Below are 23,482 nucleotides of genomic sequence, written 5' to 3' on the forward strand. Positions count from 1 at the left end.
GCCCTCATAATGTGTAAGATCTTCCCATCAACCCTTTTCGGGCTAGCAAGAACATGGTTCAATCAATTACCAAGACATAGTATAACTAGTTTTGGGGACTTGTCCGAGAAACTTGCCCTTCACTTCTCCGCCGCACGTAGAATAGCAAAGACAAGTTTAGACCTGATGAATCTAGACCATGAGCCAGGAGAATCACTTCGATCATTTCTTGCTAGGTTCAACAGAGCATGCTTGGAGATCCCATATGTCCAAGTAGAGGTGGCTATTTCGACCCTAGTAAGAACGGTAAGGGATGAAGCATATGTACGTTCATTAATGAAGAAACGCCCGAAGAGCATCGAAGAACTCTACGCTAGGGGGGGTAAATTCATGCAGTCTGAGGACATGATGAAAATTTCCCAGTTCTATTCTTCCTCGGCCCCTGCCAAAAAAGGCTCGAGCGCCTTGGGAATGACTGAGAAAGACTTACCCCCTCCAAGCAAGAAGCAAGGAAGAGTAGAAGGAAAGAATGACAAGAGGAAGGATGATCAATCTGGTAAGAAGACTGACCAGGGTCCAGTCCCTCGGTCTAGTTCCTATACTCCTCTTAATAATTCATTGCATAATATCCTTCTTGAAATAAGTAACAGGGATATACTGAAGTGGCCTAAGAAAATGAGGGCCCCGGCAGAAAAGCGTACTTCAGATAAGTATTGTATGTTCCATAGAGATCATGGTCATGACACTGAAGAATGTAGGCATCTCAAGGATGAGATTGAAAGCCTCATTAGGAGAGGCTACCTGAAGCAGTTCACTTCAGATAGAGAAGAAAAGAGGAGAAGAACCGATGGTGATGATAGGGATAATGACCGAAGGAGACAAAGAAGAAGGGATAGGTCTCCTCGTCACCAAAGAGGGACTGCTGGGACAATTGAAGTTATTGTAGGAGGTCTAGCCGCAGGAGGAGAAAGCTCCTCAGCAAGAAGGGCTTATGCTCGAATAAATGAAGTAAGTAAGGAAAGAAAGAAGCCAAGAAGGGATGAAGAAAAAATTACTTTTTCAAAAAAAGATGCTGAAGATATCCAGGATCCACATGATGATGCCCTAGTCGTAGAAGCAGTCATCGCCAACTTCACGGTGAAAAAGGTTCTGGTGGATAATGGAAGTGCTGCAGATATCTTATTCTATCACGCCTTCAAAGGGATGAAGATCTTAGATGAAAAATTGAAGAACTTTTCGGTTCCTTTATATGGGTTCGCAGGGGAATCCATAATTCCCAAGGGAGTCATATCCCTACCTGTTACTCTGGGAACCTATCCAAGGACAGTTATGCATATGATCGATCTTCTTGTAGTAGATGTTCAATCCCCCTACAATGCCATCATTGGCAGACCATTGCTACACAAGGTTCAGGTGGTGGTCTCTACTTACCACCTCAAAATGAAGTTTCCAACTTCTAATGGGATAGGAGAAGTGAGTGGAGATCAGAAGTTAGCTCGACTGATGTACTATATGGACTTGAAGGACAAGAAGAAGACCTCCATATCAGTTGGAAACTTAGATGTTCAGGAAGAAGAGAATATACTGAAGCCAACACCGGTTGAAGCACTTTTTCCAATAACTATGGAGAAAGGAACTGGAAAGAAGTTATTTCTAGGGTCTCTGTTAAATAAAAAGTTAGCTGAGGAGGTAACCAAGCTCCTCCTCTCTAACATAAAGAACTTCGTATGGAGTGCGCACGAGATGCCAGGAATTAGTAGGGAAGTCATCTCCCACAGTTTGAGCATCATACCGGGGACTAAACCGGTCAAACAGAAGAAGCGTAACTTCACCCTAGAGAGACAAGCTGCTATCAAGGAAGAAGTGGGGAAGTTACTTGAAGCTGGCTTCATCTGAGAGGTGCAGTATCCAGATTGGTTGGCCAATGTGGTCATGGTAAAGAAGGCGAATGGAAAGTGGCGTATGTGCGTTGACTTCACAGATCTAAATAAAGCCTGTCCTAAGGACTACTATCCTCTTCCCAAGATTGATCAATTGGTGGATGCAACTTCGGGCCATGAACTCCTTAGCTTCTTGGATGCTTATTCGGGGTACCACCAAATCAAGATGAACCCAAGAGATGAGGAGAGCACCTCATTCATAACTCCAGAAGGGACATATTGCTATAAAGTTATGCCCTTTGGACTTAAGAATGTTGGTGCCACTTATTAAAGGTTAATAAACCATGTCTTTGCTGAGCAGATAGGAAAATCAGTAGAAGCATATGTGGATGACATGGTCGTGAAGAGTAGAAGGGCGGAAGATCACCCTTTAGATCTTCAAAAAGTGTTTAACACTTTAGATAAGTTTCAAATGAAACTGAACCCAGATAAATGCGCCTTTGGAGTAAGCTCAAGAAAATTCCTTGGCTTCCTTGTCACTAGTAGAGGAATTGAAGCGAACCCAGAGAAGGTAGAAGCCATTCTTCAGATGGAGCCTCCGAAGTCTCCGAAAGAGGTTCAGAGATTAACGGGAAGAGCAGTAGCACTTGGGAGATTTCTTGCTAGGTCGGGTGATAAGTGTAGACCCTTCTTCCAGGCCTTAAAAAAGGCCAAGGAATTTCAATGGACTGAAGAGTGTCAGAAGGCATTTGAGGGTTTGAAGGAATACCTCGGACATCCTCCTCTACTAATATGTCCAAAAGAAGGAGAGGTATTGTACTTGTACCTTGCTACGACTGATCATGCAGTAAGTGCAGTCCTTATACAGGAAGACAATAAAATACAGAAGCCAGTATATTATGTCAGTAAGGTCATGATAGATGCTGAGACTCGTTATACTGAAGCAGAGAAGTTTGCTTTAGCCTTGGTCACTGCTGCTCGAAAATTAAGGCCTTACTTTCAAGCTCATACTATAGTAGTTCTGACTGATCAACCATTGAAGAACATACTTCAGAAGCCGGATACATCAGACAGATTGATAAAGTGGTCCATTGAGTTGAGTGAGTTTGACATTCAATACAAACCAAGACAGGCGATTAAGGCTCAAGCCTTAGCCGATTTTGTTGTAGAATGTCTTCGACCAACCATGATAACACTGACCGAAGAGAGCTACCCAAAATAGAACCTTTTCGTTGATGGTTCTTCTAATCAAGAGGGTAGCAGAGCTGGAGTACTCCTCTTCGGTCCGGGGGGCATATGTATTGAACATGCACTTCATTTTCACTTCAAAGCGTCAAATAATGAAGCAGAATATGAAGCAGTACTAGCTGGATTGAGACTTGCTGCCGAACTTGAAATTAAAAATTTGTTGTTCAACAGCGACTCTCAGCTAGTGACTGAACAAATGAAGGGAGACTATGAGGCGAGAGGCTCAAACATGGTCAAGTACTTAACTGCGGTCAAGAAATTACTGGCCAAGATTCCCAAGGTAGAGATCAATAGAATACCTAGGGAGGAAAATGCAAAAGCAGATGTCCTTGCACGATTAGCTTCAGCCTGTTCAGCCAAAGGGCCTACTTCGGTCAGAATTGAAGTACTTCCTCAACCAAGTATTTCGGCTGAACTAGAAGTTGTTCCGGTTGAATCTGAACCAAGCTGGAAGGACCCGATCAGAGAATTCTTACTTGAAGGGAAACTTCCTAAAGATAGGAATGAAGCAAGGAATCTCCAGAAAAGGGCAGCAATATATACTCTGATTGATGGAGAATTATACAGAAGGTCCTTCACACTTCCATACCTGCGATGTTTGGCGCCCAGAGAGGCTGATTATGCCCTAAGGGAAGTGCATGAAGGAATTTGTGGAAGTCACATAGGGGGAAGAATACTAGGTTATCAGGTGCTACGTTGTGGATACTACTGGCCTACAATGGTGTCAGACGCCAAAAAGCTTGTTCAAAAATGTGATAAGTGCCAAAGGCATTCCAACGTACCCCACCTTCCTCCTAGTCAGATGGTGCCTATTCAGAGTCCTTGTCCATTTGCTCAGTGGGGTATGGATCTTCTTGGACCATTCCCACCAGCATCGGGTCAAAGGACATATCTGATTGTAGCCGTGGACTACTTCACTAAGTGGGTAGACGTGGAGCCACTTGCAACTATTTCTGAGAATAAGGTAAAAGACTTCATCTGGAGAACCATTGTCTGTAGATATGGGATACCAAGGGCCCTTATTGTTGATAACGGCAGACAATTTGTCAAAGGAAAGATGAAGAAGCTATGTGAAGAGTTGGGGGTTGATCTCAGAGTCACTTCGGTCAGTCACCCACAAGCTAATGGGCAAGCCGAAGTGACAAACCGAGTGATCCTCCAAGGTTTGAAGACAAGACTAGATAGTGCCAAAGGAAGATGGGTGGAAGAACTACTGAGTGTGCTATGGTCCTACCGAACCACAGCACGGACTTCTACTGGAGAAGCACCTTTCTCCCTGGCATTTGGCTCCGAAGCCGTGATACCTGTAGAAATTGGAATCCCAACTACAAGGATCATTAACTTCAATATTCAGGAAAATAATGAAGCACTTCTAAATAATTTAGACCTGGTGGAGGAAGTTAGAGAAGAGGCTCGAATCAGAACTGCTGCGTATAAGCAGAGGACTGCCTGGTATTACAACTGTAGGGTCAAAGAAAGAAAATTCACCCCAGAGGACCTGGTCTTAAGAAAGAAGGAGGCCGCAGGAAAGAACCCCGGAAAGTTAGGGGAGACGTGGGATGGACCTTACAAAGTAATTGAAGCATTCAAGGAAGGAACATACCGAATTGAAGACCCAAAAAACCCTGGGAAGAAGATGCGTTCTTGGAATGCTGACAATCTACGTAGATATTTTATTTAGTTGAACAATAATTTTTTAAAGATTTGTAATTTTTTCATTAGTTCAATAAAACAACAGTTTAGAAGTTGTCACAATCAATCCTCCAATTAGACCCTTCGGTCCAATCAGGCCCTTCGGTCTAAAGCTTAGAAAAATATTCTAAGTCTAAAATATAGACCCTTCAGTCCACTAAGACCCTTCGGTCCAATCAGGCCCTTCGGCCCAAAGCTTAGAAAAATATTCTAAGTCTAAAATATAGACCCTTCGATCCACTAAGACCCTTCGGTCCAATCAGGCCCTTCAGCCCAAAGCTTAGAAAAATATTCTAAGTCTAAAATATAGACCCTTCGGTCCACTAAGACCCTTCGGTCCAATCAGGCCCTTCGGCCCAAAACTTAGAAAAATTTTCTAAGTCTCAAAATAAGGCCCCTTCTGCCCATAAACACTTTGGCCCAAAGATTAATAAAATTTTTCAAGCATTTAAATGGTATGCTTAAGTCTTGAAGTGGACCTCATCCGAAGCCAACACTTCAGCCATGTAAGGCCCCACGCCTGAAGTACACTTCGGCCATGTAAGGTTTTTCATCAAAAGAAGCTACTTCAGTCAAAGGACTAACGTTAGGAAATAAAGTACTCTTCGAGCATCAAAAAAAAAAATTTACAAGTCAGAATAGAAAGAACTAAAAAGAGAAATATTATTACAAAATGGTACTAAATTGTTCATACATTAAAAAAAAAAAAAAGAGAAAGTGGAGGATTTTGTAAGTTAAATGTCTTCCGTTGAAGGGGGCAGCTCGGTCTCTGAAGGCTCATGCAGGGTAGCTTCTGGCAAGATAGGTTCAGGAGGATTTGGAGGAGGAATACCCTCTGGCGTAAAGGGACGAACTTCGCCAAGCTCGGCTGATTGAATGGGAGAATCACCTTCGATAGGATGATATGAGGGGGATCTTCATCCGAAGTAACTACGGTAAGATCAACAGTGGAAGGATGTTCATCCCCATCCTCGAAATCTTCTTCAGAATTCTCGTCATCTTCAGCCTATCGACGAACTTCATCCTCAGCCCTAGCAAGTTCAGCATATATCTCCTCTTTGGACTCCTCCAATCTGTCCTTTCCAACCAAAACCGGGCAAAGCTTGTCAAGAACACTTGGATCCTACCCAGCCTCAATTAGAGCCTTCCTGGCCATTTTAAAGGCACCACGACCACCGAAGTAGCCTTTTTGACGAAGAGTCAACTTGAACTCCTCAGAAGCTTTGAATTCTTGAACCCCCAGGGCCTTGCCTTCGGCAATAGCTTTCACTCGTTCAACTTCAACAGCTTGGGAAAGCCTAGTGACCTCAGCCTCCAGCCTGGATTTCTCCTTCCGATATTTCAGCTCCTTGGCATTGGCCGCATTTAGAGCTTCGGTCCTCTCAGTAAGTTCGGCCCGAAATGTCTCTAGTTCGGCTTCCGCCTTTACTTTGGCCAACGCAGCTGCTTCGGCTCGCTCAATAGCAGTTGTTTCGTTGTGAGCCAAATTCGCTATTCCCCCAGGCAATGTGGCCAGAACCGAAACTACCTACACGTCCAAGAACGTGGACTTAATTACTTCACATACATTTAAATTCATAAAAATGGTCCAAGTAAAGAAGACCGAACCGAAGCTAACTCCATTTGAGCATACCTTCATGGCCGCAACGTTCAGCTCAGACACTTTGTCTGACAAAGCCAGAGCCTCATATCGGCTGAAGTCAGCTGGAGTCGGGGCCTTTGCAACCATCCTACCCGCGATAGTTGGGTTACTGGCAGAGTCACTCACCAGAACATCCCAGTTTGGTGTATGAATGGTAAGGTCCTCAATGTCCATCCTTCGGGGAGGTTGGGTCACTGGAAGAGGAACATTGGCAAAATCAGAGGTTCGGGAAGGATTCGAGCCTAGTTGGGTCACTCTGACCGAACTGTGAACAGTGGTTGGAGTGTTAAGAACATCCGCTACGGCAGAAGTCTCCCCGGTTGTGTTTTTTCGGGAACGCTTTGGGTTCGGCTTCCTTCGGTTTCCCTTTCCAATGCCGTGCTTCTTGCCTTTCGAAGCCCCCGCACTGAACATATTCACATAATCTTCCATGCTCGCCATATCTGCAAAAAATGATGACCGAACATATTAGCAAAGGCAATATGGACAAGCAAATTTCTCTAAGTCCAAAAAGACCAAATATAGCACACCTCTTTGGAGAATAACCGAAGAATATGCATAAGCTGAATCAATTCTACTGAATGATAGAGGGACCGAAGGATTGGGAGGAAGGTAAGACTTCAGTCGATCTAATAGTTCTCTATCAGTTTCAAGTCTGAGTTTAAGGGGGTTATTGAACTAAAGAACGTGTGGAATACCGAAGGTTGTTCGGAATGGAAGGTTCTCTTCGGGATGAAGAGGGGCCTTCACGAAGAAGTAACCCTTCTTCCAATCCTTAATGGAAGCTTGGTAGTGAGGGGCTTCAATGGGAGGCCGAAACTGAAAGTAGTACAGCCCGGCCTCCCTACCATGTCTACTTAGTCTAAGGACGTGTTGAATGATAAAAGAATTGAAGGGTACCTTATACTTGGCACAAAGGTTGATAATGGTATTGAGGAAGAACCAAGAATTTGGGGTCAGGAGGGTTGGACAAATATCGAAGAAACGGAAGAAGCTGGTCAACGAAGGTGGATATGGAATCCTAGCACCGTATTTCAAAGATTGTAATGAGACGGCGAACTCCCCTTCCTTTGGATAATGGGGTGTTCGTCTAGAAGGATGCGACGGCATGGCCAGGGGATACCGTACTCTCTCCTAATGTTGGACACCCCATGATCATCTAATCCCGAACCCGATAAACAGGTCGGTTCAGAATCAGCCTCGTTTCCCCCTCCTGTTGATTCGGAGGAATATCGTTTGAAGCAGCAACTTCTGGGTGAGCCTACTGAAGTACCGAAGCTTCAGTAAGACCAGTCTGGGGTGAATCAATAATGTTCACCTCAGAGCCGGATGCAGTCCGCTCACTCGAAGAGGAAGAGGAAGATGTATCCCCCGAAGAGGAGGACGAGGTGGAGGAGGAACTTAAAGACATCACTTTAAAATGAGAAGGAAGAGGGGACTGACCTGATGAAGACTGAAGGGACTGGAAAGAAGTATGTTCGGTCTGATGGATGACTCTTGAAACAGTAAAAAGGACTAGTAAAAGTCTAAGAGAACAACAAATCTTGTATTTATACAGGGTAAAAGATCTGATCTAATGAACAGAAGTTTATGACGCTTCATATCCTTCGATCTTATCCGCAAAGATGAACCGACGTCTAAACATTATTACACTCATACCAAGTTCATCATTTAAGATGCCTCGGTACAAGTGTAGGGGGCAACTGATATTCTTAAAATAACCCTCATGAATCAATGAAGGCCACGTGGCGGAAAGAACGCCAGAAAGGCTGTGGCCGAAGGTGAACCGAAGGGTGTACTTCGGTTCTTAGCCGAAGTATACACTTCGGTACTACAAGCAATGAGATGCTTCGGTTCAACCGAAGTGTCCATCTCAGTGTATGACGAAAGGGACTACTTCGGTAAACAAGGTTCAGTTATAGAAGAGTCCTACTCCCCTTTGGAAAGGGATACGGATGGAATTTACCATCCGAGAAACCCTCTGGAAAACCAATGAGAGAGAGTCTGACTCCTACTACAACTCAAACACTTCAAACTCATATAAAAGGGGAACTTCTGCCCTTAGGTAAGCTATCTAACTCCTGCACTCTAAAATACTTACTGAGCAAGAGGCAGAGCTCGAAGCAACGAGCCATCCTCCCAAGTTTAGTACTGTACTGACTTGAGCGTCGGAGAGGTCCCCCCGAGTATACCCTCGGGGCCCTACCGAAGCTTACGTTCGCTTCTTGTGCAGGGAAGAAGGAAAAGACTACGTACCAAAGAAAGAGAGATCAGTTATTCCTGCTCAGTCTGACTTGGCTGATCCATCTAATAAGGTAGACCTGTTTCAGACGTCATCAACTATAATTTTTTAGTTTTCATATCGTGTTAAGTTGTTGTTCAAAATTTTTTTTTATTACAGGGGAAGGAATGGAGAAAGCTTGAACTTGAAACCTTTACGAGATACCATATATATGAGTGTTACCTGAGCTATTCGTAATTCTCAAATGTTGTTCAATCTAATAGGTAAACATGCAGCTCTTGACATACTTGACATAGTGGTAGGCAGTTATTATTATATCGGATAGGTTGAAAGTAGGAATCATCATAAACAATTAATTATAAAATTAATATTTTTCATAAAAAATATAATAAGTTAACTTATTGTGTGGGAGAATCATCGTAAATAACCAATAATAAAATCAATCTTTTTCATAAAAAAACCTAATAAGTTAATTTATTGTATGGGAGTAATTTGATTCACTAATCAAAATAATGAGTGTGTTTGAGAATAGTTGTCTTTTTTAGTTTCTAAAAAGCATTTTGAAACAAGTCTTGAAAACAAAATTTTAGCCCAATTGTTGTGACCAAGGCCCATTGTTGTTGACCAAGAGGTACATTCTAAAAAATGCTCATTCATGTTGAAACCACAAAATCCTAATACAGAAATCTGGGTCATTTTGATCCGGTTCAAGTCAATGCCGGATCTCCGGCCTTTAGTGGCCGTTCTGACCAAGCAACCTTTTTGGTGTGGTGGTGAGTGGTGACCATTGATCTACAATCATTAAAAAGTGGGCCTTTTGCAACCTGTAAGACACAAACGAAGGTGATCAAAAAAAAATTGACACCGGTGGGGTGCCAACCAAATAGGCTCCTACAATCAAGTCAATGAATTTGAAGATCGAGAAAAGTGCGTGAGATACACATGAGAGGGTCTGATCGTGGATGAAGGCTCAGCTAAAATGGTATTTGGAATCGAGAGTTCGGTGTGGACTAACCAATTATTTGTTTGTTGGGGGTAGAGAGAGTGAGTGCATCGGATTCTTGCCAAAGTAGTGGACTTACCTTCCACAAGAAGAAGGTTCCGTTCTTTGAGTTGTCTTTTGGATAGTGTACTCATACACGTGCATGTCATGATGATATATATAAAAGTAAGGTAAATAATTAGCTATTTTGGTCAAGGACTCATCGCTTTCTTTTATTGGAGCAATTACTATGTGGCCTTCTAATGTATCTGGCCCTGTTTTGGGTGTATAGCGTTGGAGGCCTCCAAAGTCTAGTTGGGTTAAATTACACTAGGACGCTTCTATTGAAAGAAGAATTTGGTTTCTGAAGCGATTGTATGCTCCCCCTCTTTTCTTCACCGAAGCAATTTCTCGGGATTTACTTGACATCAGTCTTGGATAAGTATAAAGTTGTTGTTTGGGGCTCTGTCTCGTGTGTAGTCTTTGAGCTGGTGTTGTTTATGAGGTTTGTGGTCTATCTTATGCTTTGGACAAGTGCTTACATGGAGTTGCATCAGTAGATGAAATTTTTTGTTCCTTGTTTGTATTTGGAGACTTTCACGGTCTCACGTTTTCTAATGAAGTTCAGGGTGTTAGACTGTCCACAGCAGACACTCCTAACAAAAACTCGAAATATACAGTTTTTGCACACTTTTCACAAATTTACAGTTTATCAAAAACTGCATCCACTCATCAGACACGCTAAACCACACTCTAAATCATTTAAATATTCATTTCTACAATAACTTTTAATAATTTAACGTTAATATATTTTACGACATATTATAACATAAAATATTACTATATTAAATAATAATCAATTGATATTAATATTAATAATTAAAATAATTAAATAATTAATAATATTATTATAATAATATGGTAGTTGAAATGTGTGGCTATCAAAGAATTTATTGAATTTTATGGCTACCAATTGATCTGGTGAGTTGTATGGCTACCAATGGTGTAGATGACTTGTGGTTACCAATTATGCAGGTGATTGTGTGGCTACTAAATGATTTTTGAGTTATGTGGATACGATTGAGTTGTTGATTATTGCAAGAAAATGTATATAAACAATGCACTTGTATAATAAATTTATAACTGAAATCATAATTTCTTTAGCATACTCTCATATCAATGAATTTCTTTTCAAGGCGTAGAAAGAAAAAGATCAGACTCCCCTTGAGATGACGATGTAGTGGAAACACTAGCCATTGGGTTAGTTGTGGAGTTCAAAGGATCATCTTTTGATCGTGGTTCAGGACAATCTCGAACATATATCGATCGCAATACTTTGTCAGGCCATGATCGTTTGTTCCACGATTACTATTCTGATGATCAATTTCGAAGAAGTTTTCGTATGAGTCGTACTCTATTCCTTCGAATCCAAACTGTGATTGAAGCATATTCACCATATTTTCAATAAAGGTGTAATGCGGCGAGAAAATTGGGCTTGTCGTCTCTTCAGAAGACAACAGTTGCACTTTGGATGCTTGTATATGGAGTATCAAATGATTTGATGGATGAATATATAAGAATCGGGGAGACAACAACAATTGAAAGTCTGAAAAATTTTGTCAAATGTGTAATTTATGTGTTTGGTGAGGAGTACTTACGATCACCAACTGTCGATGATCTCACTAGGCTACTTGCAATAGGTGAAGCCCGTGGCTTTCCTGTAATGTTAGGGAGCATAGACTGTATGCACTTGTGTGTGCTCCTGCTCGATTTCTTAAGATTGATACACTAAACGACATCATGATGGCATGTATCATATTACATAATATGATTGTCGAAGATGAGAGAGATTCATATCAGTAGGTCGATATCTCTAGTTACAAACAAATCAATGAAAGTCCTCCTTTAGCAGTGTCGTCAAACAACACACCTGAATTGCAGAACTTCATTAATCGTCACCATCTTATAAAAGATAGAGAAGTTCACTCTCAACTCCAATGCGACCTTATCGAGCATCTTTGGAATCGTCACAGTGAAGAATGAAGACATATGTATTGTAATTGTGATGCTTTATCAACTATAACTAGGTAGCAGCCCCGAGAGCTATTGCGGACGAATTTGTTAGTCAATACTCTTTGTTTGGGGTTGTGGATATGAATGAAATTTGAAAATCACTCCTGCTACCTATACTTCATCAAAAATAATATCTTGCTTAATAAGCATGGTTACTATGACAACTTGGGGGTTTATGTTCCTATGGATCAGGCCAGCTGCGTGGATGATGTGTGAGAGTTTAGAAGGTGGAATAAAAATTGCAAACAAACAAAAACTGAAACAAGCAAACAAAAATGACAAATCACATAACCTATTTTGCACTAACCACGAGTGCTCTATGTCAAGAAAAGTAATGAACAACATAACTCATTTGGAAAACAAACACAAGAAAAGAGTGTATTACAACTATTCGAACAATAAACAGGGTGGCGTGATATTGTAATTAATATTTCTTTCATCTCCTTTCTCGATTATAACTAATGGAGAGTTCCTTTGCAAATCTTTGCCTGACATATTTTTTTCTCTAGTTTGGATTTTGAAATGAGCATATATGATGCAATCCATGCAAATTAGAATTCCAAAAAACCCTTGTCCGATTTACTTTACGCAATTTACAAAGGCATTTCAAGTTTTGCAAAAAAACATTAATTAATTTTCAGGTAAATGATAAACCAGTTGTACTAATCATCACAAAATCCCAAGGACAGCTAATTATGCCTTAATATTTCAAAATTATGCAAACAAATGTCACAGGTGAAATGTAAATTATACAATTTCTTGAATACTCAGGTGGTGCATGAAAGTCGTGGATCTCAACTACTCAAAATCAAAAAGAAAAACCAAACATAGAATCATGCCAATAGGCCTAATAAACATACAAATCAATTCCAAACTAAATAAAACAAAATTGTTACAATACATCGTCAAACATAACCCTGGATGCATTCAAGTCATGGTACAATGGACGACCCTTGGACGACCCTCGGACGAACCCTGTATGCATTCAACTTTGAATGAAGCAGCCCTATTGCAGATCAATTCATGGCGTGGATGCATAAAATATGAATGAAACATGAAATATGAAAAGAAAATCACCAGAAATATTTCCTACATAAAGAAAAAGTATTTAGTCAAAAACCAATTAGCCAAGAAAATGGAAAACAACACCTAATTATGAAAGAATTGATTCTATGGAATGATGACAATAGTAATGCCGAAACAGAAAAAGATAGCATATGGCCATAAAGACTTTTTATAGAGATAGTTTTAATAAAATCTAAAAACACACCAAAAAAAAAATCATTAACGGGCTTGCAATAGGCAAAATCAGGGAGAGAGATATAGGAATGCATTCCGGTGATCTGAGAAGCTGGGCAGCAATCACTGATAGGAGGCATCACGCTACATCCAAAGACAAATGGATTCAAAACTTTGATAGCAAGATGGGAAGAATGGAAACCCAACACATCATAAACTACCCCAATAACCCCTGGAGATATCAAAATTGACAAAAAAGAAGGAACCCCGCCTAACACCCGCAGCCACACTGGACAAACGTCAAAGAATCCTAGCCCGTAGAAAAACGTAGACACGAGGATGGGGAAGACGACAACACAACTGAGGTCATTGATGGACAAATAGATCTCCAGACAAAACGAAGAATGTAACGTAAAATTTACAAACCCATCATATATATAAAAAAATGATCAAAAACAAAAGGCTAGGAGATTCAAATGATCAAGTCCATATAGATATATAAAACGATGTTCATAAATATTCAAAAAAAGCATCCAAACAGAACATGATTATACTCTAACTAGCGAAGATCATAGAACCTGACGTTTGGCAATAACCTCAGCTTGGATTAATAGCACATAATCGCGTTGCACATCACTCAAAATTTGTATGTCAGTCATCATTATCTAGAATTTTTTTTCTCTTTTGTTGCTCTACCATCTCTACCTTTGCCAAGGCTCTTTGTCTCTCAGCTTCAGCTCTTTGCATCTCAGTTTCCACTCTCATTTTTTCCACTTGAAGTTTCTCATTTTTTCATGTTGGAAGTATGATTTTTTTCACTCTTTCAATATGTACAATGATATAAGATTAATCACAATAACAGTTCATGTTGGCTAATAAAGATGTTGTTTAAGGTTTTTATCGTAAAACTATAATATGTCAACAACATTGCTTTTGGGCACTTGTTGTAAAGTGTAAACAACTCATTAAAAAGACTTTTATAATACAATAACAGTTCATGACATCCAAATATGTATAAATATTCGGCATAGCATATCATTGCATTGTATAAATATCATACAAAAATAAGTAATTGGACTCTCAACTAATCCTTTATTGAGTCCAAATCTGCATTTAAGTGTTAATACCACCATGATTGCTATTTTACTAATCAACTCAATCATGAAAATTACTAACAAAAATTATAAGTTCTATTACCTTATCAATCTCGGTAGTCCCAGATGGTTAGGAATCCTCCACTTGAGGTAGGAATCCACAAAACTTGTTTACCACAAGTTGGATGGCTGCCCATCAACTACTCAATGATCGATCTGTACACACTTTATGACTAGAGCCTTTTGTCGCATTATATGTCGTAATATTCTAGACCAAAATATCTTCGCTTTTTGGTCGGTACCTTGGACTGCATCAATGCACGTATTAAGCCAAGCAGATACCAAATTCTTGTCCTCTTCGATTGAGAAGTTGACACCATGATTGATAGTTTTCTTTTTAGAACCCATACATTCTTCACAAGAATTCAATATTTGAACACTGCTCTAAGTGTTGTATGCTATATCATCGACGAAATGGTCAAATTCTTCATTCAATTGGTGAGACATCCTGCTTAATATTATGAGCTATTGAAATCAGAGGAGTTGTGGCCAAAACAGGGTTCAATCACAAGAGCAATAACCCAAAAACCCCAAATTTTACAAAATCCCAAATTGAACAAAACACCAAATTGTACAAAACCCCCTACCCTAGATGTAGAAACTTGTTCTACGCTATTATCAACTACTCTCTACCTCCAAATTTTATATTCCATTCATTGATATTCGAATGAATCAAAGAGCCAAAATCAATGAAAGACCCAAAATAGAGAACTAGGGTTCAATTGAAAGAAAGAAGATCTAAATGATACTTGAGATTTCTAGATGGGTCCAATGTTGGGTTGTTGTCGTCACCGAAAAACAACCAAAGTTGGAGAAGAGTTTGGCACCGGAAAATAGCCAAAACTAGAGAGGAGATCGACGAGTTTTGAAGATAAAGATGAAGAGGTAGTTTTTTGCGTATCGTGATCTTGTGTGGGATGAGAGAGAGATGATGTTTTTTTTATTAAATCAATGAATGCGTTCACTACAGTCACACGGATTGCCCAGCGTGAGATTGTAGCAAACAACCCATTTACCGTTTTCAAACCAGTCATTGATGCGTGACTCAGTTTCCACTACAAGACAAAATACAAACTCCAAAATTCCAGTTCCGTTTTAATTTGCAGCGATTGCTATGGATTAGGGGTGTATACCGCGTCGGAAAACTCAATCCGACCCGGTGATTTTCGGGCTAACCCAATAACCTTTTTATCGGGTTGGGCTAAACCCGACCTGGACCTTTGTTAACAGGTTCGGGTTTAGGGTCTAAATTTCTTTGGTTATCAGGTTATCGTATGACCCAATAACCCGATAATCAAGTGTAACAAATAAATAATTTATAATGTGGGTGTTTGGCAGTGCGTTTGTAGTGCGTTCAGTTGCAACACACCTCACAGCACCACAGTTTTTTGTGACACGCCAAACAACTTTTGCGTTCCAACTCACCTCACAGCACCACAGCTTTTTACCTCACAGCACCTCACCACACCTCACAGCACTCCCAAACGCTTACAATGTATGTTGAATTGTCCTACGTAATCAAATTAGGTCAATTATTTTATTTTAGATTAATGTACAATATAAACATCAAGTGATTTTATATTAATATTATTAGTCATCTAATATAACCGTAATTTAGATACGCCAAACGCACCTCACAGCACCACACCGCACCGCACCACAGTTTTAAAAGTGATGCGCCAAACAGTTTTTTGCGCTCCAACTCATCTCACAGCACCATAGTTTTATAACTCACAGCACCACACCACACCTCACAGCACCTCACAGCATTCCCAAACAAGTCCAATGTATTAGTTACTACTTACTAATTAGTAATTAATGATTATTAGTTATAACAATTAATTTATTATGTTTATTAGTTATAACAATTAACAACTAAAACTAAATTAAATTTATTCGTGCAAAATTACAAGCCCTAAAATAGAACAGCTCAAAATTGCCTCCGTCTCGTGCTGTCGTCTCTCACTCTCTCATCAATCATCGCCATAGTATATCTCTGCCTCTTGGTCTACGCCGGTCATCGCCTCTACACTCTCTGTCTCCTCTTGGTCTACGCCGGTCGCCTTTACGGTGAGCATCTCATGTATCCTCTATTCCTCTGCATCTTTGGTGGGGAATTTGTTCTGTAATTGGAAATTTGGCATTGGGAGAAGCTCTCTTTGTGGAGCTTAGAATGAGTTTATTTTCTAACTTGTATGCTGGAAACAGAAAATCTGGAATAGCTTGCATTATTGCATTAATAATCATACAAATATGTAAATCTGGAATTGCTTTACTAAATTGTGCATTGTCCTTGGAGTTTCCTGTGTAATACCTTAGCATTATTGTGAGTTTGTGAATATGGCAACAGCAGGATGACTCTTCTCTCATAGTTTTTGCTGAGAGGACCTGAGACTAGCTTTTGAGAATCATCCATCGCAACTAGCGTCGTGGCATTGCTTTGCGCATGTGTGAAAGAAGGCGGACTAGCTTTTGAGAAGGCTCATGGCTGTGGAATCTGGGACTTAGCTTCCCAAAACCCATAATTCAACAACTTGTTCAATGATGGCTTAGCAAGTGTCTCAAAGGTTGTTACGAATGCAGTAATTTTACAATACAAAGATGGGTTTGATAGTGTGAAGACTTTGGTGGATGTTGGGGTTGGCATTGGAGTTGGCTTAGTTGAGATTGCGAAAGACTTTGAATTTTTTGGGTTCTCAATCAAACTGGGTAACCCGGTTTTCCTTAATAGGGTTATCAGACCGGTCTAAAGCTCTTAAAAAATACCGGGTAAGATCAGACCCGGTCCAATAACCCAGAACCCGACCCGATATTCACACCTACTGTAGATAGCCTTACACCCTTTCCAAAGAAAAATAAAATGAGCCATACCTGTAATGGGCCTGTCTAAGATGGTCTGGACTTCTTATGTCATTCGGCTTATTCTAGATGGGTCGGATTGATGTATGCACAATACCAAGCCACAGGCCCGTTAACCCATATAACTCATTTGGGCCTTAGTCATTCTTTGTGGCAATGCGTTTTTGGGCCTGCATACCATGCACTTAACTTTTCAAGCTATTTAGAGCACTATAGCAATCCAATACCATAAGGGCCCGTTTGATTCTATGTATTGCGATAGTAATTGGAATCCTTTTACAAGTAATCTAATTGCAGTAATGTGATTACAAGGTAATTTTATTAAGGTGTTTGGTTTATAAAATGTAATGATAATGTGATATATAGTATTTTCCAAAATTACCCCTATATATATTTGAAATATGTATAAAAATAAAAATGATAAATATATATCATAAAAGGCATACATAATTACATATATAATCAGATGTGGACATGTGTGTACAATCTATACCTATATATAAAGCAGAGGCTCTAACAACCCTGCTATTATTTTGACACTTAAACTGCTAAAACTGCCTCTTTCTTCCTACGTGGACTCTCTATTCTTCTTTTATCCCTATTTCAGACGCCGACAAATTCTCAAATAAAATACCTATCGAAAGCCAAGTAAAAAAAAAAAAACACTAAATACAGAAAACGAAACGTCTTCTACCTATCATGTCATCGTCGGTTCACTGATTCTCTCTCTATGTTAAAAAAAAAAAAACACTAAATACAGAAAACGAAACGTCTTCTACCTATCATGTCATCGTCGGTTCACTGATTCTCTCTCTATGTTATTATTCTCAAACATGGCCTCCGACAATTTGATCAACAACAACGCTGTCTTGAAAAAGCTTAAAGCCAATGAGGACTGCCGACGCATTCGATTTTGGTACAGATGGCTGGCGTGCTCCTCAATTTCGCGTGATTCATAGCTTGGTTGCGATCAGCCTGCTCAGGTTAGTGTAATCGTAATGTTTTGAGGGTCTTTGCCCTGTTTCCTCGATTAATTGATGTTTAATCATAATTTGTGTCTAAAATTATTGAATCTTGAGTCTTTGATTTTGGTACAGATGGTTGGCGTGCTCCTCAATTTGGTGGGGGATGGAGTCTTTGATTTGCTGTGGGGGATGGAGTCTTCGATTTGTTGTGGGTGTTTGGCCTGATTCATAGCATGGTTACGATCGTTCGGCTCAGGTTAGTGGTAATCGCAATGTTTTGTGGGTCTTTGCCCTGCTTCCTCGATTAATTGATGTTTAATTATAATTTTGTGTCTAAAATTATTGAATCCTGAGTGTGTTCCACAACAAGCGAGAGGTATAGAAAGATTTTGTTTTTTGCTTTCTTTTATTGTTAATCGTTATGAGGTGATTGTTGATGTTTTATTTTACATGGGTTTTATCTAATATGATTGTTGATGTTTTCTTTTACATGGGTTGGTCGACATAAGAAGAATGCAGTGGCCTATGATGGAAGAAACCACCGCGCACTTGGTGATATCGATAATCTTCTTTGAAGTAGTTAAATCTAGAGTTTTTAACAGATTATTTGAATTCTGTGGGTATTTAGGGTTGCTGCCACTCACTTTCCTTAGTTTTCTTGTCTCTCTTCGTGTGATGGATTTAATTTTACAATTAAGCAAATAATCTTTTATTTTGCAGATATGGATTAGCTCAACAACCTATTGTACAACAATAGTTATAATTAAACATCGCAATGCTGTGTATATAGCCCTTTTTTTGGTTGCATGGCTATTTTTTTTTTTTTGAAAAAATTAAATTTGTTGAGAAAAGCGGTAGATATGTTTTAATTTTGAAGAAATTTTTATTTTTCAGGATGGGGTTAGGCTGTCAGATCAGAGTGTGTTTGATCTTGGCTAAAGCCATTATATCAAATGCTACTACCCTTTCATTCATGCCTCTTCGACGATACATTTTTTTTATCCGAGCAAGGGGATTAAAAACTAGGTCAACAATGAATTGTAGATGGCCAGACGGTCATGCGTCATGACTCATGCCAATGGTGCTTCACTCTTGCTTTCTGGGAAAGTTCTAGGTTGCCGCTCCTCTCTTTCCTTTATTTAATTTTCTAGCATCTTTTCCTGAGAGAGATTTTATTCTGAGATAAAGCAAATAATCTTTTCCTGGGCAGATATGGATTAGTTAAACAAGCTATTGTACAACAATAGTTATAATTAAGCATGGCTGTGAGTCTAGCCTTACTTTTGGTTTCATGATGCTAATTCTTTTTGGTGAATTTATATATGTTAAGAAAATAGACTGATTTGTTTTAATTTTAATTAATATCAATTTTGCAGGTAGGAGTGAAGCTGTCAGATGGAAGGGAGTTCTTGACCAAAACCATAATATCAAATGTTACTAGATTGGCTACCTTTGGTTAGTTGAGGATGCTTTTTAAAGCTTTTTTTGTTTATTTAACATTTTATCTAAACAAGTTCAACAATGCTTTGTTTGTGCTACAAGAAAGATTAATTTCAAGAGTATGTTAAGGCCCCATCCTTTCTTTCTACTCACATTTGTGTTAAAGCTGATGTTTTGGCTCCAGCTACAGGTTGTCACCATTTTCTCTGGAGGTAATTACTTTTTTTTATCATATGCTTCATCTGTTAAGCACTTGATGATGCATTTTGTCAGGGTAGGATTTGGATTTCAATTTTCCCTATGTGATATTCATTGAAAATTGTAGGTGATTTATGATTTTTCATTTTGGCAGCTTATTTGGCCTTTGATGGTTTAGGTTCGAGCAACTGGAGGTGCCTGACATAAGGTCCTTTTTTACCATGATAGTTGCCTCAATCTCGGATATAAATTTTTCCAAGAATGGAAGACATATATTTAGTCATGACTATCAAGGTAGACTGTTTTAATATTGTGTTTGATCTGTTACTATTTTTTAATTGACTGTTGATTTCCTATATTGTTTCCTGGCTAGGTTCTACTGGTAGAGGAACATAATACCCTTGCAGCAAGTCCATCCAATCCACCGGAATTATATGGTAATGCCTCCTTTTGTCTAAGTTAATTGTTATGATATTTCGAGGGATTATATCGTCCCTACACGAGCCCTAATGTTCAGAATTATTTTGATATTCTGGTATAGTAGGTTTGTTTTATTCTCCTTCTCCTCCTTAATTTTTTTTTAAAAATATTTTGTTTACCTAGAATTGATTTTAGGTTCAGTTCATCGGCTGGAGCATTCATTGTATAATATCTTCTTCTATTGACATACTACTATTATATAATATATACATCCAATGTATATATTCGTGAAGTGAATTTTGGATTGATTTCTTTTTCTTATGTTGTTTGGTTACATGACACTTTTAATTTTCCGTTTTTATTTGAATTAATTTATAAGGGCTGTTGACAGCCCTGAAATAATGATCTTTAATCTGATATGAGTTTGGTCATGTTTTGACATTTAAGGTATGATTGTTGGTTGTTTTTTTTTTTCCTTGATCTTTCTGTCTTTAAATTGAATTGTTTAAATTGGGAAGTTATTGCATATGACAAACTTTGTGTAGGAGAAAAAAAATGTGGTGTAGTAATTGAGGTCTTACTGAAAGAAATATTGGTATTGTGCTTCTAATCTGTTGAATGTTACAGATTTTACAACACAAAAATGAAGGGTCAAGAAAAGGCTCTGAGTCCTTAATATGAGTTTTGTAGTTGTCTTTGTTGTTGGTAACTCTGCAACCGACTCTCAATTAATATAATTGGTTTATGTTTCTGAGTTGGTTGCTGGGATTGTAAAATTACAATAAATTTTTGATGTGGTCATGGTAAATTTACCTTTAAAAAAAGCTGGAAGAATAGTTTTATTTTATTTTTATTTTAAAATTAACAATTAATTATTTATTACAATACACTTCTAATGTGTTTAACATCTTAATTTTTTACAACTGCACTTAATTGTTTTAAATAGTTGTAGTCTTTTTCATTTAACGTGGCCTTCAATTAAATAACATGTCGTTTAAAAAATTAGCTTATTATTGAAAATCATATGTATTACAATAAAAATAATCAAATTCTAATCAAATTCAATTATGAAAAGTAATAGATTGTAAAATATTTGAATTAGTATAATACCAATTCACATAAATAATATTAACAATCAAATTCGACACTCACAATAATTATTTTTTTCCATATCATAATTATTTTTTTCTTCATATCATAGTGTGTGAAAGTTGACCAAAGAAATTGAAATAAAATTTATAACATCTATAAAAACAAAGAAATAAATTCAAATAATATCTGATAAAATTTATGACATCTATAAAAACTAATAAACAAATTCAAATAATATCTATACTACATATAAAAACAGAGGCTCTAACAATTGCTCTCTTCAAAACCAATAATATAAATTGCTCTTTATAAATATGTGTATTATAAGATTTTTAAAACATATTTTTTTTAATCTCATTTTATAAAAAAGAATAACAATTTTGGTATGAACACTCTTAACATTTTACTTTAATATAAAATATAATCAACACTAGCCTCTTTATAGAACAACAATAAAAAATGTAAAATATAATAAAATCAATAAAAACCAAGATAGATATTTTGAAGGGTTATAATTTTGGCCAACTAAATACGACAAAATGACAATGAAATGTGATTAAAAATATTAAAAACTCAAAGACGATTTAATAAAAATAAATAAATTTTAAAAAATAGTACAGTCTATAACAGATAATTGGATGACTTCAATTATATTTGATACAACTTCTCATAAATAATTACTAAAAATCAAATCAACAATCAAAATAATTACTCTCTCCTATAAAAAAAATTTGAGTAAAGAATTGACGCAAAACATAAAATATGAAATGCAACATAAAAAAATATGAGTTAAATCAAAAAAAAAACCGTGCGTCGCGCGGGATTTGGACTAGTTGTACATATATAATAGATACGAAAATATGTATATATGTGTGTGTGTCAGAGTGCGTGGAACTTCATTGCAAGATTAATGGGCTACCAATAAGGTCTATCCAGAAAGCCCACAATGGAATTTACACAAACATATGTCTCTCTCGCTACGTTCTCTCTCTCATGTAAAACTGAATGCGTTATACAATTATTTGTTAAAAAGTCATTATATATAATATATATATAGACACATACATACATACATACATATATATATATATATATATGTATATATCATATGCATAGGTATACATATTTGTATATGTAGCGAAACCGTGAAGCGTTCACTAGAAATTTTGATGGCATTATAGTCCAAACAGAATCACAAATACCTGCTTTTATTTGGTATTCCAATTCTTTGTCAATAAAAGGGACAAGATCTCATATGCACGAGACAATTATAGGGCTATTGGTCATTAATGGAGTGGCTCCAAAAGAATTTATTGGATATGAAGTTTTGTTCTATGGTGTTGGCATGTCCCTACTATGTCCATAGAGACATGGTTGCTCTATACTTCTCTTTAATCTTAAAGTTGTTTAAACGAAGTAATAATATATATGTACGAAGTTGCATGAGGATGAACATTATTTGCACCTTATTTTTTACTAAGTACACCCCACTCTAGTGTGTTTTAAAAGGGTTAATGGAGTGCACTTAGTAAAAAGCGGGATGCAAATAATGTTCATCTTACATTATTCCTCTGTATTATTAATATTGGAGTCGTTTAAAATAACCTCTGAAATCTAATTAAATGGAAGTGGATATAAATATAAACAAAGATACATATATATATATATATATATATATATATATATTAATATATTATATGAACCATAAGAATATCTTAGCAAAAACGTAAATGAAACAATAAAAACAAAAACATGTAAACGATCGAGAGAGCTAATTAGGCCACAGTCACAGTGGCAGTAGTAGTCGAAATAATTTGAAGATCCGATCCTAGCTTTCTCCCTGGACGTGGTGATATTGGTCGCTTATGAGGTGGATTTTCTGTGACAAAAACATCTTCCTGCATGCATATGTATCTGTGTTAGTGTATGTAACACAAACCAAATATATATATCTACACACACACACACACATATCTATAAAGTGTAATTAGCCAATTAGATTTACTAAAACAATGACTTAATTTCTGTCACTTACATGTTCAATTGAATTAATTTGAGGACCCTGCCCCCCCTTTATTGGTGGGATTTGAGGAACTTCTTCAGTTGTTGCATGGGGATCTAACAATTTTTCCTACACACACATATATAGTGTAAATATAGATCCTTATTTTACACTCTTACATTAAACCATTATGTGAGAATTCCTCTATATATATATATATATATGTAACAGTACCAAAACAGAAATTATCTATATATACACATATACATATATGTGCAGTGCTCTTTATTGAATTGACATGCATGATTAATTATCTTCTCCAGAATTCCTTTACGAAGAAAGCAAGGAAACCGAACCATGTAGGCATCACCAGTT

The 23,482-nt window shown here is 37.8% G+C and overlaps 1 protein-coding gene across 13 annotated transcripts; it reads left to right on the top strand.

Annotated features, from left to right (window-relative positions):
- Window positions 1-17,553: 17,553 nt before the first annotated feature.
- On the top strand, window positions 17,554-20,147 carry LOC120001870 (serine/threonine protein phosphatase 2A 55 kDa regulatory subunit B beta isoform-like). 13 transcript variants are annotated; one of them, XM_038850372.1, is made up of 10 exons: window positions 17,554-17,973; window positions 18,088-18,211; window positions 18,468-18,571; window positions 18,676-18,735; window positions 18,850-19,069; window positions 19,166-19,220; window positions 19,332-19,410; window positions 19,580-19,607; window positions 19,772-19,887; window positions 19,967-20,147. In XM_038850372.1, the coding sequence occupies exons 6-10, from the start codon at window positions 19,215-19,217 to the stop codon at window positions 19,987-19,989; spliced, it is 252 nt and encodes an 83-aa protein (XP_038706300.1). In that variant the 5' UTR covers window positions 17,554-17,973; window positions 18,088-18,211; window positions 18,468-18,571; window positions 18,676-18,735; window positions 18,850-19,069; window positions 19,166-19,214; the 3' UTR covers window positions 19,990-20,147. The 13 variants fall into 13 exon arrangements, 5 of the variants coding, with proteins under 5 accessions (XP_038706300.1, XP_038706298.1, XP_038706299.1 ...); XM_038850370.1 differs by having other exon boundaries at window positions 18,468-18,735; XM_038850371.1 differs by having other exon boundaries at window positions 18,676-19,069.
- The last annotated feature ends 3,335 nt before the right edge of the window (window positions 20,148-23,482 follow it).

Source organism: Tripterygium wilfordii, chromosome 7 (assembly GCF_013401445.1).
Source record: "Tripterygium wilfordii isolate XIE 37 chromosome 7, ASM1340144v1, whole genome shotgun sequence".
Taxonomy (NCBI): domain Eukaryota; kingdom Viridiplantae; phylum Streptophyta; class Magnoliopsida; order Celastrales; family Celastraceae; genus Tripterygium; species Tripterygium wilfordii.

Excerpts from the sequence above, each read along its gene's own strand:
- LOC120001870 (XM_038850369.1), top strand. Across the intron at positions 19,608-19,771 it reads TGTCACCATTTTCTCTGGAG|GTTCGAGCAACTGGAGGTGC; the intron begins GTAATTACTTTT and ends TTGATGGTTTAG. Across the intron at positions 19,888-19,966 it reads ATTTAGTCATGACTATCAAG|GTTCTACTGGTAGAGGAACA; the intron begins GTAGACTGTTTT and ends TTTCCTGGCTAG.